We start from the raw sequence: 17,381 nt of genomic DNA, 5'->3' as shown, positions 1-17,381 counted from the left end.
TCTGAATCTCTCCTTACAGACATTCTTGATTACTTGTGGATTTAAAAACACCTGGGTTGTCACTGATCTCCATTAGGCTTCACCTGGCTGTGAAAGGTTTATTTTGGCCTTTGCTAGTGTGACTGATTTATGTTACCAATTTGCCTGGGGCTTTAGGTAATTAGGCTGAGGCTGCAGGACTTTTAGGAGAGGAGATGAAGGAGCACATCAAGTGACTAGGTTTAAAGCTTTATTAATAAAATAATAGCGGTGAGTGCTGGGTGCTTTTTATGTTACTTAAAGGAAGGAAGAAAGCGTTAGTGCCCGAGCCCTAACCCATTTTTATACTTACACATGTATAATTTAAGGCTGGGCCAAGCTTGGATGTAACGTAAGAAGAGGGGGAAGGATAGATGAGAGTTCTGTTTTGTGCATAGGCCGTTTAGGGTTTGCTGTTGATTTTTGTTTTGCTTTAGCTTTTGGCAGGGTTCTAAACCCTGGGTTTTTTTTAGGGCGTTTTTGTTTAGGGATTTTTGGATTTTGTGCTTTTTGTACTAGTTTGAACCAGCCTTTTGCGGCTTTTTTAGGTTTTTTAAAATATATTGGCTTTAGGGTTGCGAGACTGTTGTTTTTTTTAATTTTATTCATAGATTCTAGGACTGGAAGGGACCTCGAGAGGTCATCGAGTCCAGTCCCCTGCCCGCATGGCAGGACCAAATACTGTCTAGACCATCCCTGATAAACATTTATCTAACCTACTCTTAAATATCTCCAGAGATGGAGATTCCACAACCTCCCTAGGCAATTTATTCCAGTGTTTAACCACCCTGACAGTTAGGAACTTTTTCCTAATGTCCAACCTAAACCTCCCTTGCTGCAGTTTAAGCCCATTGCTTCTTGTTCTATCCTTAGAGGCTAAGGTGAACAAGTTTTCTCCCTCCTCCTTATGACACCCTTTTAGATACCTGAAAACTGCTATCATGTCCCCTCTCAGTCTTCTCTTTTCCAAACTAAACAAACCCAATTCTTTCAGTCTTCCTTCATAGGTCATGTTCTCAAGACCTTTAATCATTCTTGTTGCTTTTCTCTGGACCCTTTCCAATTTCTCCACATCTTTCTTGAAATGCGGTGCCCAAAACTGGACACAATACTCCAGCTGAGGCCTAACCAGAGCAGAGTAGAGCAGAAGAATGACTTCTCGTGTCTTGCTCACAACACACCTGTTAATACATCCCAGAATCATGTTTGCTTTTTTTGCAACAGCATCACACTGTTGACTCATATTTAGCTTGTGGTCCACTATAACCCCTAGATCCCTTTCTGCCGTACTCCTTCCTAGACAGTCTCTTCCCATTCTGTATGTGTGAAACTGATTTTTTCTTCCTAAGTGGAGCACTTTGCATTTGTCTTTGTTAAAATTCATCCTGTTTAACTCAGACCATTTCTCCAATTTGTCCAGATCATTTTGAATTATGACCCTGTCCTCCAAAGCAGTTGCAATCCCTCCCAGTTTGGTATCATCCGCAAACTTAATAAGCGTACTTTCTATGCCAATATCTAAGTCGTTAATGAAGATATTGAACAGAGCCGGTCCCAAAACAGACCCCTGCGGAACCCCACTCGTTATGCCTTTCCAGCAGGATTGGGAACCATTAATAACAACTCTCTGAGTACGGTTATCCAGCCAGTTATGCACCCACCTTATAGTAGCCCCATCTAAATTGTATTTGCCTAGTTTATCGATAAGAATATCATGCGAGACCGTATCAAATGCCTTACTAAAGTCTAGGTATACCACATCCACAGCTTCTCCCTTATCCACAAGACTCGTTATCTTATCGAAGAAAGCTATCAGATTGGTTTGACATGATTTGTTCTTTACAAATCCATGCTGGCTGTTCCCTATCACCTTACCACCTTCCAAGTGTTTGCAGATGATTTCCTTAATTACTTGCTCCATTATCTTCCCTGGCACAGAAGTTAAACTAACTGGTCTGTAGTTTCCTGGGTTGTTTTTATTTCCCTTTTTATAGATGGGCACTATATTTGCCCTTTTCCAGTCTTCTGGAATCTCTCCCGTCTCCCATGATTTTCCAAAGATAATAGCTAGAGGCTCAGATACCTCCTCTATTAGCTCCTTGAGTATTCTAGGATGCATTTCATCAGGCCCTGGTGACTTGCAGGCATCTAACTTTTCTAAGTGATTTTTAACTTGTTCTTTTTTTATTTTATCTGCTAAACCTACCCCCTTCCCATTAGCATTCACTATGTTAGGCATTCCTTCAGACTTCTCGGTGAAGACCGAAACAAAGAAGTCATTAAGCATCTCTGCCATTTCCAAGTTTCCTGTTACTGTTTCTCCCTCTTCACTAAGCAGTGGGCCTACCCTGTCTTTGGTCTTCCTCTTGCTTCTAATGTATTGATAAAAAGTCCTCTTGTTTCCCTTTATTCCCGTAGCTAGTTTGAGCTCATTTTGTGCCTTTGCCTTTCTAATCTTGCCCCTGCATTCCTGTGTTGTTTGCCTATATTCATCCTTTGTAATCTGTCCTAGTTTCCATTTTTTATATGACTCCTTTTTATTTTTTAGATCATGCAAGATCTCGTGGTTAAGCCAAGGTGGTCTTTTGCCACATTTTCTATCTTTCCTAACCAGCGGAATAGCTTGCTTTTGGGCCCTTAATAGTGTCCCTTTGAAAAACTGCCAACTCTCCTCAGTTGTTTTTCCCCTCAGTCTTGATTCCCCTGGGACCTTACCTATCAGCTCTCTGAGCTTACCAAAATCCGCCTTCCTGAAATCCATTGTCTCTATTTTGCTGTTCTCCCTTCTACCCTTCCTTAGAATTGCAAACTCTATGATTTCATGATCACTTTCACCCAAGCTGCCTTCTACTTTCAAATTCTCAACGAGTTCCTCCCTATTTGTTAAAATCAAGTCTAGAACAGCTTCCCCCCTAGTAGCTTTTTCAACCTTCTGAAATAAAAAGTTGTCTGCAATGCAGTCCAAGAATTTGTTGGATAGTCTGTGCCCCGCTGTGTTATTTTCCCAACATATATCCGGATAGTTGAAGTCCCCCATCACCACCAAATCTTGGGCTTTGGATGATTTTGTTAGTTGTTTAAAAAAAGCCTCATCCACCTCTTCCACCTGGTTAGGTGGCCTGTAGTAGACTCCTAGCATGACATCACCCTTGTTTTTTACCCCTTTTAGCCTAACCCAGAGACTCTCAACACTTCCATCTCCTATGTCCATCTCTACCTCAGTCCAAGTGTGTACATTTTTAATATATAAGGCAACACCTCCTCCCTTTTTCCCGTCTATCCTTCCTGAGCAAGCTGTATCCATCCACACCAACATTCCAATCATGTGTATTATCCCACCAAGTTTCAGTGATGCCAACAATGTCATAGTTGTATTTATTTATTAGCACTGCCAGTTCTTCCTGCTTATTACCCATACTTCTCGCATTTGTATATAGGCATCTAAGATACTGGTTTGATCTTTCCTCCCAGTTTTGTCCTGACCCTCCTTTCTCTCTGCCAATATAGCCCACACTCCCTCTCATTTCCGACCCATCTCCCAGGTCTCCATGTTCCCCACTTACCAGCGGGCTTTGCTCACCTGTCCCAGTCGAACCTAGTATAAAGCCCTCTTCACTAGGTTAGCCAGTCTGTGTCCAAATAGGGTCTTTCCCCTCCTCGAAAGGTGAACGCCATCTCTGCCTAGCAATTTATTGGCCTTTGCAATTTTTTTTATTTTGCAATTTTTTTTAAGTTTGTTTGGTTTAGTCTTTATATTTACACCTTTAACCCCTTTAAAAAAAAAATGTATGCATATATAGGCATTAGCAATATACCATGCTGGTACTTACCCAGGGGACACCATGGGGGGCAATTTCACTGTGATTGTGACATTTCCCCCCTTGACCCTGAATTAACCTTTCGTTGTGAGGGCTTACTACTCAGGTTTTTAGTCTGGCCAGTGTTACCGTTGGCCATTTACACACGCAGCAATATAGCAAAAAAAAATTATTAGGGCAGCAATAATTGCATACACCAGCCAGTAGTGGCTTTTGGCGTTATTGGTAACATAGTAGAACATATTTTTTTGTTGACATAGATGCTCTATTTGAATGGCGGTAGCATTTTGGAAAAGGGCCTATTTTTTTTTTATTTTTTTTTTTTAGAATGGCTGCAAAGAAACCAAGAATTTTTTTTATACATTTTTTTTTATATGTTTATAAAGTTTAACTGTTTAATTTTTTTTAGCTTTTGCAGAGTTAATTTTTTTTTAATTTGCTTATTTTTTTAAATGACAGCTTTATTAATTTAGATTTTACCATTTTAAGTACTATTTTAGGGATTTGAATTTTTTATGTTTGTCCTTTTTAATTTTTGCTATTATGCCCTTAGGGCTTTTAACCTGTTTTTTAATTTTTTTATTTGTTGCTTGCCTGGTTGTTTAGGCCCGATTTTGGGTTTTTTTATTGGCACAGGCTTCGTTTTACTACCAATTTAGCAAGGAGGGTGGGCTCCTTAACTAGCCCCCACCCCTCCTGGTTCCTTTTCTTTTTGTAATGCCCCACAGAGTGCTCGTTTTGTAGTTGGGGATGCCATACATACAACCTTTTCCCCCTTTACCCGCTGTACTGGCTGCCACCTGTTTAGTGGCAAAGCCCAATTTTTGTTTTACACTTTTAATTAGTGATTTGCAACTATTATGATTTGCGGGTGCTTTTCCCTGCTTTAAGGTGGTTGTTGTTGTTGTTGTTTTTTAAGAGGCTTTAGCCTGATTTGCCAGGATTTTTTTTTTTTTTTTTTCACTTTTGAAGTGCTTTTTTTACTATTTTTAGCTGGCTTTGTGTATTTGTAGCGAGCACTTTTTAAATTGTTTGCTTTTTTGTTTTTGTTTGGTTTAGTTTTTTTTGTAGAGATGCTTTTTTTTTTTTTTTTTTTTTTTTTTTTTCGGAGGCGGAGATAAGAATTATTACATGCCTCTCATAACAACCAAATTGCTGCTGCGTTTTTTTTGGCAGCACTAGAGGGTTTGTATATGAGAATATATCGAGACAATTTATTTTCTAGGTTTGAAATGGTGCAGACATTAGCTAGGGCTTGTTTAGTTCAAGGACTGTGCACAAATTTTTGAAGGATTTGTTTAAAAAGAGTGGGGGGGTTTTGACAAAAGGTGAGGTTGGGGCTACCTTTAGTTCTACTCCCCCTTTAGGCAAAATCTTACCCTGCCTTTTTTTGAACATTTTTTCAAACTTTTTTGTTACATTTGACACAGGTTAGCGAGTAACACAGCCTGGATTCTGAAAGCATAGCTTAATAATATTTACCTTTGCCTATATATATATATATGTATATATATATATAAGCAACCTCTTCTTATATATATATATATATATATATATATATATATATATATATATAAGACCAGGAGGTTGACAAACTCCTATATTCTTTAGAGTTTGGTTTAACAGAACAAGATTTGTTTAAAAGGAGTAATTTTTGAACAAAGTATTGTTTTTGGATTTTTTTTTTTTAAACATTTTTTTATACAGGTGCTACCACTATTTGCCCATCCGTTTATATTTTTTAGAGTTGTGTCTTATATAGAAAATACCACCTGAACATGCCGTGACTGCCCAATCCATTGGATAGCCCTTCTTAAGGACCTATTCATTGTGGACATTTGCAGGGCAGCAACCTGGTCCTCCATTCACAGGTTCACCAGGCACTTGCTATCCTCCCTGCTTTCAGAGCAGATACAGTCTTGGTGACACTGTCCTCAGAACTGTGTTGGATCCGCCTTCTCAACACCTGTCTCCGCACTGAGTTACTGCTTGGGAGTCTCCAACAATGTAGCACCTATACGGACAATAACTCAAAGAAGAGGTTGCTTATCTGTACAGTAATTTGAGTTCTTTGAGATGTTTTGTCCCTGTGGGTGCTCTGCTGCAGTCTTCTGGGCTTCGTAGTTGAGAAGAACTGGAGCAACGGCAGGATGGTTCTCTCCCTATGTGCCCTTGCACCAGAGCCCAAGAAAGTATAGTGTGCTGGCATGGACCCGTGGAAACTGCTGACTAAACTCTCCTATCAAGAGTGTACGGGTGTGCACACGTCGTATGGTAGGGCACCCATAGGGACAAAACATCTTGAAGAACTCAAGTTACTGTACAGGTAAGTAACTGCTCAGTTTTCATGCAGATGTTCTGAGGAATAAAAATAAACACTGTAAACAGTATATTTTTTAGTTTTTTTTCCTGGAGCTGGTCAAAAATTTTCTCACTAACATTTTCCCACAGAAAATATTAGTGGGAACATGTCTATGTTGACAAAAGGTGTTGTTTTTTTAAATCAAAACAAAGGGCAAAACATTTTGACCCAATCCAAATGCTTTGTTTTAATTTCCTCCTACCCCAATTTTATATTAAATTTAAGGCTGAACTTGAAACTAAATGTTTCGATTGGCCCCAAATGAAAACTTGTTCAGAGACTTCTTTTCAGGGGGAATTTCTAAAGTTGGACTCTTTGTTCTGATTCAGGACAACAATAACAAAAATGTACAAATGTCAGAATTTCCTGTGGAATTGAAACGGAGTTTCCACCAGTTTTAATTACATCTGTAAGGTATCAGTTCTTAATGTGATCACTGCTGGTATAATACACTTGTGGTCAAAATCTGTTCTCAGATCAACTTGTGTAACTGTTGCTGACTTCAGTGGAAGTTGAATGTATGTAGCTAGGGAACAAATTCTGTCCTTTTAATGGTCACCTGTATATTATGCTGCTTTAGTAAAAAGGGTGTGTATTTTAACACAAATGCTCAAAGAACTATTTCAAGACCCTAGAGGCCTGGTGGGTTAATGCACATTAACTTTAAACCCACAAAACCTGGCAATTCAATCAGTTTTCTTAATATTCTTGTTTAGATTAGATTGTTTCTGAATTAACTTTTTAAATGAAAATGATGCAACTAAATATAAAGTAATATCTAATTAATAAATTGATATTTATTTTCTATTGCAGACCGCTTATGAAGATTGGTTTATCACGCTTTACAACGTGTTATATTCCAGTCTTCCAGTTCTTCTGGTTGGCTTGCTTGACCAGGTATACTACTATGCTATTAAGAAAAAAAATTTCAAATGAATTTTAGATGCAATTGTTAAAGAAAAAGATCAGAGTAAACATAATTGAAGTAACGTTTACGTCTAATCTGTGATATTTTTAGGTTGCTAGATATCCTATTTATTAGAGGACAATAAGGCGTGACCTGCTAGACTAGACAAAGCTAACCAACTTCAAATACGTTCAATGTTGAATTGATCTGCTCAAAAGTTTGTAGGTCTTAGCAGACAGCTTTTCTCCATGAAGCTAATAGAAAATGTTGTAGGCTTCTTTTCGTTAATAACTAGAAATACCTGACATAACAATTGCTGTGACTTTTTGTTCAGTCATTTGCTAGAGGGCAGTTCCCATTAATCCCATTGGTAGGATTAACACATAACTTAATTGAAAGAAATACATCTCAATAAGTGTAGATTAGAATTGGATGGTGATAGCTTTCTTCACAATGGCCTGATTCAGCAAAGCAGTTCAGCACATAATTCCAACTGACTTCAACAGAATTGAAGTACATGGTTAAAGTTAGCCATATATTTAAGTGCTTTGCTGAATCAGGGCCAATATGTATGTACAGTACTGTAGAATGGCATTAATGGGGTTGATTATGTAATATACTTGCATTATTTATCTTCGATTATAGTGTCAGAAGGTATTTCTATTTTTAAAACCATTTTCACTGGGAATAAATTTGGCAAAAAAAAAATTATGCTGAAAACTGCAATATTGTATTTTGAATCTGAATGGGTCTTAGATTTTATTTTGGATTTGCTTGATTTTCCAAATTGGGCTTGCCTATAGATTTTGCATGCATAGAAATGCAATGCATTTTTGTGGTGGGGGGAGGTTTAAAAGAAAAGAAATTTCATAAATTCATGCAGTATGTATGCATTAGAGATTTAAAAAAGAAAAAGGCAAGGAAATTGAGTTGTATTTCCCACAAAAATGCTAGCACTACCTTTTTTGCATGTATATATTATAATAGACTCTTTCCATTATGTGGGCATTGTTGCATACTATTATGGAAATATTTACACATAGGTGTGAATGGAAGATACAGAAATGGTACATCATTTGAGTGATGGAAGGAAAAATGTACCATATTCTTTAGATCTTCATATTCAATATTCATATTGAATAAATATAAAGTCTAGGTTTTGGTGGCATTTCTTCCTTTCATTTCTATACCAACACACTGCTGTTCTAGAGTCTCTGTCCATTTTCTAACTATTTAAAAATATAGCTTGCATTCATATATGAATTCAACTTCTGTATTTTTTTAAGCTTCAGATTTTTATCATTTTTGGGATTAATACGGAGGTAATCTGTTGGCTTGTCTTGCTTAACTCCCCTATCCTCCCACCCTAAAGCTAAATGTTGATGGGAGAAGATTTATACAGTGCTTCAGGCTCTATGGCACCGATTTATTTCTAACTGCTGTAACTTTTCTTTTATTAAGGATGTGAGCGACAAACTTAGTCTTCGGTTCCCTGGTTTGTATATATCTGGACAGAAAGACTTGCTTTTTAACTACAAGAAATTCTTTGTAAGCTTAATACATGGAATTATAACATCACTGATTATTTTCTTCATACCGTATGGAGCTTATCTTCAAACCATGGGGCAAGATGGAGAGGCACCTTCAGACTACCAATCATTTGCTGTCACTGCAGCCTCTTCTCTCATAGTTGCAGTCAATTTTCAGGCAAGTACATTTATCTTCATGATCTCCTCTGCTGCTCTGAAAGCGCATCTTTGTGAGAATAAATGCTTAATTATCATTCAGTTTAAATCTTTTTGCATATTGATATACTTTTGCCTGGTTACTATCTTCCTCTCTGGTATATTCACAGAATATTCTATATTGTATTAAAACTATATAATAAATAGTGTGACCCAAGTATCTGCATAACAGATAGTTTGCAGAATATTCAATTACATGCTTCTGACTTCTACATCATAAATTCACTGTGTGTTATCTGATTTACTTTCAGATGGGTTTGGATACCTCTTACTGGACTTTCGTTAATGCTTTCTCAATATTTGGGAGTATTGCACTTTACTTTGGTATCATGTTTGACCTTCACAGTGCTGGAATACATGTTCTCTTCCCATCTAGCTTTCAGTTTACAGGTCAGTGTTTTGTTTTGTTTTGTATTCTTGCGTTCTAGCTCAAATGGTTATGTAACTAGAGTAAACAGTATCAAAATATCAGCTTATCAGATGTGATTTGATGCCCAGTAAGTAGAGGTGAATGTTAACTCACTTTAGAAAAACATTGCCTAGTTTATATGGGGTCAACATGTGTGTCTTAATCAAAATGGTTTTGTTGAAGTAGCTACCTGTGTTGTGCAGTGTAGGGTGTTGCATACAAAGGAGCAAAGTAAAAAGTGATCTGCAGCACAGAGTAAAGGGAAACCTGTGATCCTACATTGAAGGCTGCTCTGTGGCTGCCAAGTTACTCCTGCACATCAGTGGGAGTAAGGTTCAAAGGCGAATCTAAGTTGCCTACTCATGCAATTGTATCACATCTCATGACATTTGCTGTTTCGTATAACTTTAGCTATAATTTAAAAAAGAACGTATGATTCTCAAGCAAATTTTTCTAGGCTTCTTTGCTGTGAAAAGGCTTGAAAATGTAACCCAACTGCACCCTAAAGGATCAAAAACTAGAAGGCAAATAAAAAGAACTCCAAACTTTTTATTTCTAAAAAGGTCTCGTGATTTTGGGGGGCCTGACTCCAAATTTGTAAATGGTTTGGGTTGGTAATACTTTAAGTGCCTTATGTGCCTACTGAACATGCTTGAGATTACCTTTTTTTGCCCATTGTCCTTCACCCTCCCCGCCTTTTTAATTTGTGATCTGGGTAAGTGAGTGGATGTGCAATGGGCTTTAGACTTATCTTCCCAAAGACTGTCAGGTGCCGAAACTTACTTGAAACCATATCATATTTCAAGTATCAGAGGGGTAGCCGTGTTAGTCTGGATCTGTAAAAAGCAACAGAGAGTCCTGTGGCTCCTTATCCAATACATCTGTTAGTCTATAAGGTGCCACAGGACTCTTTGTTGCTTTTTACATATCATATTTGTGCATAACAAATTTCCTGCTGCATACTGGTTTCAGATGTGACTACATCCCTGTGCAAATTACTTTCAGTTCGATATCAAAATCAATCTGAGAAAAATCCTGTGTTGCTTCCTGTACAACATATTCATGCTCTTCATCCTCTGCTTTTTAAAAGTGCTTCAGATTTTAGAATTTGTTCTGTCTGGTTGCTTAAATTAAACATTAAGATTGAACTGCACTACGCTGTATGTATATTACAATGATCCTAGAGGTTTTTCTTAATCACAGTTTTTGCCCATTAAAAGTAATAAAAAAACCACATACTTGTTCTCACCCTAACTTATCCCTTAAAGAGTTTTATAACTTAATACATTGAAAAGGAAATGCAAATGTTGTTATAAATTTGTAGCACACTTGCTGGCTCTCTCCTTACCTCAAACTTTTTCTTGGTAGTGGCTTATTTTAGATTTTGATACAGTTGTATTCAAACACACTTGGAATACTTCAATTATACATTTCAGGGCAGGAAACATGAATTTAGTTTGTTGTGCTGTATAAATTTAATTGAAAACAGATACAGACTAACTTTCACTCTTACTTCTCCCAGGGACTGCTCCAAATGCTCTAAGACAGCCATATCTCTGGTTGACAATACTTTTGTCAGTTGCAGTTTGTTTGCTTCCTGTTGTTGCACTAAGATTTTTGTCAATGACAATTTGGCCTTCAGAAAGTGATAAAGTAAGTAGAAACATTTGGTTATTTGAACTGTATTTAGTTATATAAGTCAATAATATTCTTAATGTTCAGAAAATAAGCTTTTGCCAAAAGCTGTGAATGGGCGACAGGGAATGGATCACTTGATGATTATCTGTTCTGTTCATTCCCTCTGGGGCACCTGGCATTGACCACTGTCGGAAGACAGGATACTGGGCTAGATGGACCTTTGATCGACCCAGTATGGCTGTTCTTATGTTCTATAAGGATAATTTAATTAGGATTGTTCATCTGGCTTCCACATGAGCCTGAATACACCCTAAAATGGCAACTTAGGAGTTCTCTTTTAAATCCTAACCAAACTGGCAGTTTGGGAACCTTGCTAGAGACTGGTGCTCTGTTGCTTTGCCACTGCAATGGAGCAGGGAGTGTCAGTGCCTTGAGATGGTCTTCTCAATACTCTCCCACTAAGTCTGCTTCTGCCTCTGTCTGATCTGCTGTCTTCCTCAGTAAGTGCTGGCCCACATGTATTTCCTTCTGCCACCTCTACCTCACCTGCTGACATTTCTCTCTTTTCCTTTCTTTAACTTCTTATTCTCTCCTTCCTCTTCTCTTTGTTCTGTGGAGTAGAAGAGTGAAGATCTTCTTCCCTCCCAAATAGTATGCCCCTTTTCTCCATATCTCTCAATGGTGGGGAGTGACAGACAGACAGACAGTGTGGTGAGTCAGTAGGGAAAGTGGAAGATCAGACAACAGACCTGCGCCAAGAAAGCTGCATCAAGAAGGAGATAAAGCCCTATCACAGCAATGGAGTCCATAGTGCAAATGGCTCTGTTTGAGGGGCTTGATTTTTGGTATCTCAGCTGGCTCTCTCAAGCCAGAGAGTTGAGCAATCCCAGATTGCTTCAGGTTTAACAGATAAAGTACAAAAATACCTGGTACCATTTGCGGTGGGTGATGCTGCTGAAGACATCCATGTACCTCACCCCCTCACTGATGAGGAAAAGAGAGACTACACAAAAGTGAAAGAGGCTTTTGTCGGCCATTTCGTAGACCGACAGACTATTACATATGAAAGGGCCAAATTTAATAGGAGGTTCCAGGAACAAAGAGAAACAGATGTGATTTCATAGGCATGCTGAACATTGCAAATACAAAGCATTAAAAGAATAACAAATAGGAGACAGGATAGTTGTTGGCATAAAATAATTCAGTTTATCAGCACAGCTTCAGTAGATCCAAATGTCACACTAGCAAAAGTGAGAATGCAAGAAACCATAAAGAAACAGCAATATAATTTATATGCTAGCATATGCATCAGACAATATTGATACAGTAAAGAGGAAAGACATAAATTAGAAAATAAGAACAGGGCACAACTAGAGAGTGGGAGACCAAAGAACCCTAATAGGAGGGAAACTTGGAAAAGCTGTGAAAGATGCAGCAAGACACATGCCACAGCCGTCAACAATGTCCAGCCAAAGAGACAATGTAGGAGATGCCAGAAAATGGGACTTCCTACAATAGCATGCAGGTCACCGGGAGTCGCGGACACAATCTAAGAGGGAGTGTTATCAGACAAGCCCGTACTTTTAGAAGCTATATTCTCAATAGAATAGAGAACACCTTGGTACACAAGCATGCATCAAAATAGATTAAACCTTTAATTTAAAACTGATACTGGGGCAGCAATCACTGCAATTCAATACATAAATAAAAATCATAAGCAATCCCGGAACAGAGATCTGCAAAGATCAAATAAGATTCTACATGGAGCTAGGAACAATACATTGGATGTTTGTGGCCAGTTCCTTGGAAACCTGGAGAAAGGACAGAAAAGTCTTCCACAAATAATATATGTAATACAAAGACTGACAGCTCCCTCAACTGGGTTGCCAGCAATACAAGGACTACACCTAATAGAGAAACTGGAATGCACCAATGGCAAAAAGCAAGTGCAGGGGATGAGCACAACAATCCATATGGTGGCCCAGTCTGAGTAGGCAAATTCAGACCTCAGCAGAGGGTTGCAAGGTATGTAACAAGGAAGAACAATCACTAGAACCATTACTGTCTACAAAGTTACCTAACAGACCTTTGCAGCGGGTAGCAGCAGATTTTTTTTTTTTCTGGAAAGGTCATGCGTACATTATTGTAGTCTATTACTTCTCCAGATATATTGACTTGATTATACTTACACAGACTTCCTCAGCACAGGTCATACAGAAACTGAAGTCAATATTTTCAAGACAACATTCTGAAACATAGGGTTACCATCCGTCCGTATTTCCACGGACATGTCCGGCTTTTGCGTCTCTAAATAGCCGTCAGGGAGGAATTGGTAACAAGGTTAAAATGTCCGGGGGGGTTTTCTCCCTCACCTCCCTCCCTCCCTTCCATGCAGAGTGCGGCTGCTGATTGGGCGGCTGGGCCGATTGAGCCGCTCCCATTGGCCTCCAGCAGCCAGAGCCCTCCCCTGGTCCCCCCTCCCTCTGTCTGCAGCCCTGTGTAACACACAAACCGACCCACCGGGCAGCGTGTTTTGCCTACACGTGGAGCCAGAATGGTAAGGGGAGTCCGGGGAGGGGGGCAGTCAGGGAGCGGGGGAGTGTTGGATGGGTCCCCGGCCTCCACCTGCCACCCCCCCCTCCGCGCGTCCGTCCCCCCCCCGTGGACACCCCCCCCGCCTGCCTCTCCCTTGCCTGCTTGTACTGCCAGAGCCAGCAGCAACTGCTGTCTGCTGCCCCTGGGTCCTAGCGTCCCCCATCCACTAATGGGAAGACAGGCTGCCCTTACCCTGCCCTTCCACCCTAGCCCTGAGCCTCTCCAACGCCCCAAACCCCTCAGCCCCAGCCCTCATCCCCCCGCACCCTAATCCTCTGCCCCAGCCCTGAGCCGCCTCCTGCATCATGAACCCCTCATCCCCAGCCCCAGCCAGAGCCCACCCCCCCACACACCTTAATCCTCTGCTCCATCCCTGAGCCCCCTCCTGCATCATGAACCCCTCATCCTCAGACCCACAGCCCTCACCCCTGCATCCCCTCCTATCCCCAAACTCCCTCCCCCTTCCTACACACCCCCTCCCTTTGCACCACCTCCCACCCCCAAACTCCATCCTAGAGCCTTCATCCCTCACCCCCTCCTGCACACCCACCCCCTGCCCCAGCCCGGAGCCTGCACCCAGCACCCAAACTCTATCCCAGAGCCTGCACCCCTCCTGCACCCTAATCCCCAGCCCAGGACCTGCACCCCAGACCTCCTCCCCCCACCCAACCCCCCCTCCCAGAGTCTTAGGCAGGTGGGGGAGGGTGGGTTCTGGGCACCACCAAAATTTCTACAACCCTGCCACCCATGCGAGTGGATAAGGGTCGGGGCAGTCAGGGGACAGGTAGGGCCCTAGGGGGGCAGTTAGGGTGGGGGGTTCTCAGCAGGGGGCAGTCAGGGGACAAGAAGCAGGGGGGGGGGGGTTCTGAGGGGGCAGTCAGGGGGTGGGAAGTGGGAGGGAGTGGATGGGGGCGGGGCAGGGGCATGGCTAGGGTGGGGCTCCCCCCCCCCCCAGTGTCCTCTTTTTTGATTGTGGAAATATGGTAACCCTATGAAACATTCCTAGCCTTTGCATAGGATTTGGATTTTGCACATTGTAAGAGTAGTCCACACTATACCCTGAGCAGCGGGGAGGTGGAGAGAGCATTTCAGATTTAAAAAGACTTCTGCAAAAATCAGTGGACCCATATAAAGCACCACGGGCATATCGGTCAGCACCGCTTGTGTCTGGACTATTTCCAGTAGAACTTCTAATGGGAAGATATCTACCTGTGGCTCCGATACAGCTTAAACTGAAGTGGGCATACCTGAAGGAATTTAGAAAATGGGATGCTGAAATAAAAATTTGGCAGCAACAATACTTCAATGTTCAGCACAGAACAAAAGCACTCTCTGAACTGAGACCAGGGAACACAGTGTGGCCCAAAAGTTGCCAGAGTTTCAGAATTACTCTGAACTTGGCAGAAACTCTCAAATGTTACCTAATGGCAACTCCAAAAGGACTTCTCCAGGGGTCTCAGGTTCATTTTCAGTATTTCCCAACACAACACTGAGGGGATCTGGGACCTGTCAGGAACTGAGCCCCCTCCACAGGGAAACTCAACAGAAATGAGGACACTGTCTGAAGACTGGTCAGACCCCCTCAAAGACTTGATCTTTAAAATACTGCTCAGGACTATGTAAATGCAATTCATAAGGGGACATACTAGTGTAAATAGTTTTAAGGAATTTGAAGTTTATTTTTAATTGTGTGTGTGTGTGTGTGTGTGTGTGTGTGTGTGTGTGTGTGTGTGTGTGTGTGTGTGTGTGAGAGAGAGAGAGAGGGGGGGCGAAGGGGGTTTGAGAATCTTCATTGTTAACATTGGATTGTCTGCAGAATTTTATATATACTTTTATTTAATCATGATCTTAAGTATTTTAGTGCTGAGCCCATCCATAGGTCCGAAACTTTCTAAATAATCCTTATCTGAATACCAGTGCTTTGACATTCTGCTATGGCCAGACCCATGTCTGGCCACAACTGTTAAAACAGGCTTTCATATATTTGTCTTCCCTATACTTAGCCACTGCTGTGTGTCCAGATTGCAAACCGAATACAAAAACCCTCCTAGGCTCACTTTGGATAAAAAACTCTGCCATTTTTGGCTTCAGACTATATTATAGTTTTGTTTGTATTTACCACTTTAAGTTTGTGGCAAGAGGCAGCAGTGGTTTCTTTTTGGGTTTGTGTGTGTTTGTTTGTTTTTACCTAGAACTGGCAAGAAAGCCCCACGTGGAATAACGGTTGTGATTATTAAAATCCTATTGTCTTTTAGATTTTATTTTTAAAGCTGTAAACATCTGTAAACAAGAAAATAAGCTTAGATACAAATATCATTTTTTTCATTTTGTTTACTACACAACATGCCCACTCTAGTTTGGAATGCCTTAAGAAGTTAATAAAACATGCAAAATAAAATAATTTAAAAACACTTTTTTTTAACATATGCTTCTGGTTTTAATTCAGGTAAATTTTAACAAGAAAATAACTCTTTTATAAAACTTGTAACACTTTAAAGTTACCATCACGTTGTTCCCAAGATGTTAAGTACAAATGAGCACCTATTTTCCCTCTAAATTAACCTGTTACAAATTTTCCTTTCATAAAGATTCAGAAGAACCGTAAGAAATACAAGGCTGAAGAACAGTGGAAGCGAAGGCAGAGCACTTTTCGTCGAGGGATATCAAGCCGTCGTTCTGCTTATGCTTTCTCACATCAACGGGGATATGCTGATCTTATTGCTTCTGGACGTAACATACGTAAAAGACGAGCACCTTTAGATGCTGTGCTACGCCACAAGGTGGCCGAAGGTAGACAAGTTGGTGAAGCCAGCTGATAAGATTTAAGTTCTAGAAGACAGGCTTTTTAGGAAAATGATTGCACAAAGAATGTTTATTTTTTATGGAAGACTCAGGATTTTTTTTAAAAACCAGATGACATGAGGCTATGAAGACTTCACAATTTTCTTACAAAACTGCTTGGTTTGGGACTATTGAAAAATAGAAAAACCAAGAGGTGTTTTTTTGTTTTGTTTTTTAAATAAATCCTAATCCTTGTGCAAATATAATGTGAAACTGAAGGATATATAAAATTCTAGGGTCTAAAAACCCAGAGTTTTAATTTTTTAAATGATGCTTGGAACTGCTAAATTTTATCCCTTTTTTTTAAATTAGAATCATGAAATAAAATTGCAGCACACATTTCATACCTTACTTTAAAGATGAACAGCTGAGAAGCAATCAAACTGTATGTGCCACTTCGTTAAACAATTTTATTTATACAATGGTAAAGGTGAATTAGATTAATATTTTTTTTTCCTTTGGGGGAGCCATGCCATCTGACCTTTCATACAATTAAATTAGGCTCCATGGTGGTATGTTGTAGTCACTCTCATACTTGGAACAGATTAACACATTTTAGTGAAAATACAATCACAGTTGTAGGTGTGGTTACAGTCCATTCCTGTTTACTAAATGGTTGTCTATTGCACTTTTTTCACTCTTACGGTTCCATCACTGGCTTGGTTTATTCTTTAAATAACTTCTCTGTGTCTCAGGAGGAGAGAGATCTGGATTTTTTGAAACACTTTCCCTGAAATATTTGTGTCTACCTTCTTGTACAGTATTTTATGAAGTTATTTGGTTATTGGAAAACTGCCTTTTGAATTGACAGATGTGATTGTTCATTTCAGTTGAGTTTCATAATGCAATACACATTGTAAGACTAGATAAGGAAGAATAGTCCACTTTTAAGTTGAACATACTTCATTTGGTAATTGTTCAACAGTGTCCTCTAATTGGGTGCGGGCGGGGGCAGGGAAGGGATGTAAGTCTCTCCGATTTTTTTTTTTTTTTTTGTACATATTACACACACTCTCTCTCACTCACTCGCTCACCTAGTTTCCTCAAC

General features: G+C 40.0%; 1 protein-coding gene across 1 annotated transcript in view; it reads left to right on the top strand.

Annotated features, from left to right (window-relative positions):
- Positions 1 to 16,308, top strand: part of ATP8B1 (ATPase phospholipid transporting 8B1) — a 71,017-nt gene extending 54,709 nt beyond the window's left edge. Inside the window, exons 23-27 of the mRNA XM_065406631.1 lie at positions 7,012 to 7,095; positions 8,567 to 8,812; positions 9,102 to 9,240; positions 10,782 to 10,912; positions 16,081 to 16,308. Coding sequence (XP_065262703.1) covers positions 7,012 to 7,095; positions 8,567 to 8,812; positions 9,102 to 9,240; positions 10,782 to 10,912; positions 16,081 to 16,308 — 828 coding nt within the window. The remainder of the gene's footprint in view (positions 1 to 7,011; positions 7,096 to 8,566; positions 8,813 to 9,101; positions 9,241 to 10,781; positions 10,913 to 16,080) is intronic.
- Positions 16,309 to 17,381: the final 1,073 nt, after the last annotated feature.

Source organism: Emys orbicularis, chromosome 6, assembly GCF_028017835.1.
Source record: "Emys orbicularis isolate rEmyOrb1 chromosome 6, rEmyOrb1.hap1, whole genome shotgun sequence".
NCBI lineage: Eukaryota > Metazoa > Chordata > Testudines > Emydidae > Emys > Emys orbicularis.
This window is presented reverse-complemented; position numbering and strand designations above follow the sequence as displayed.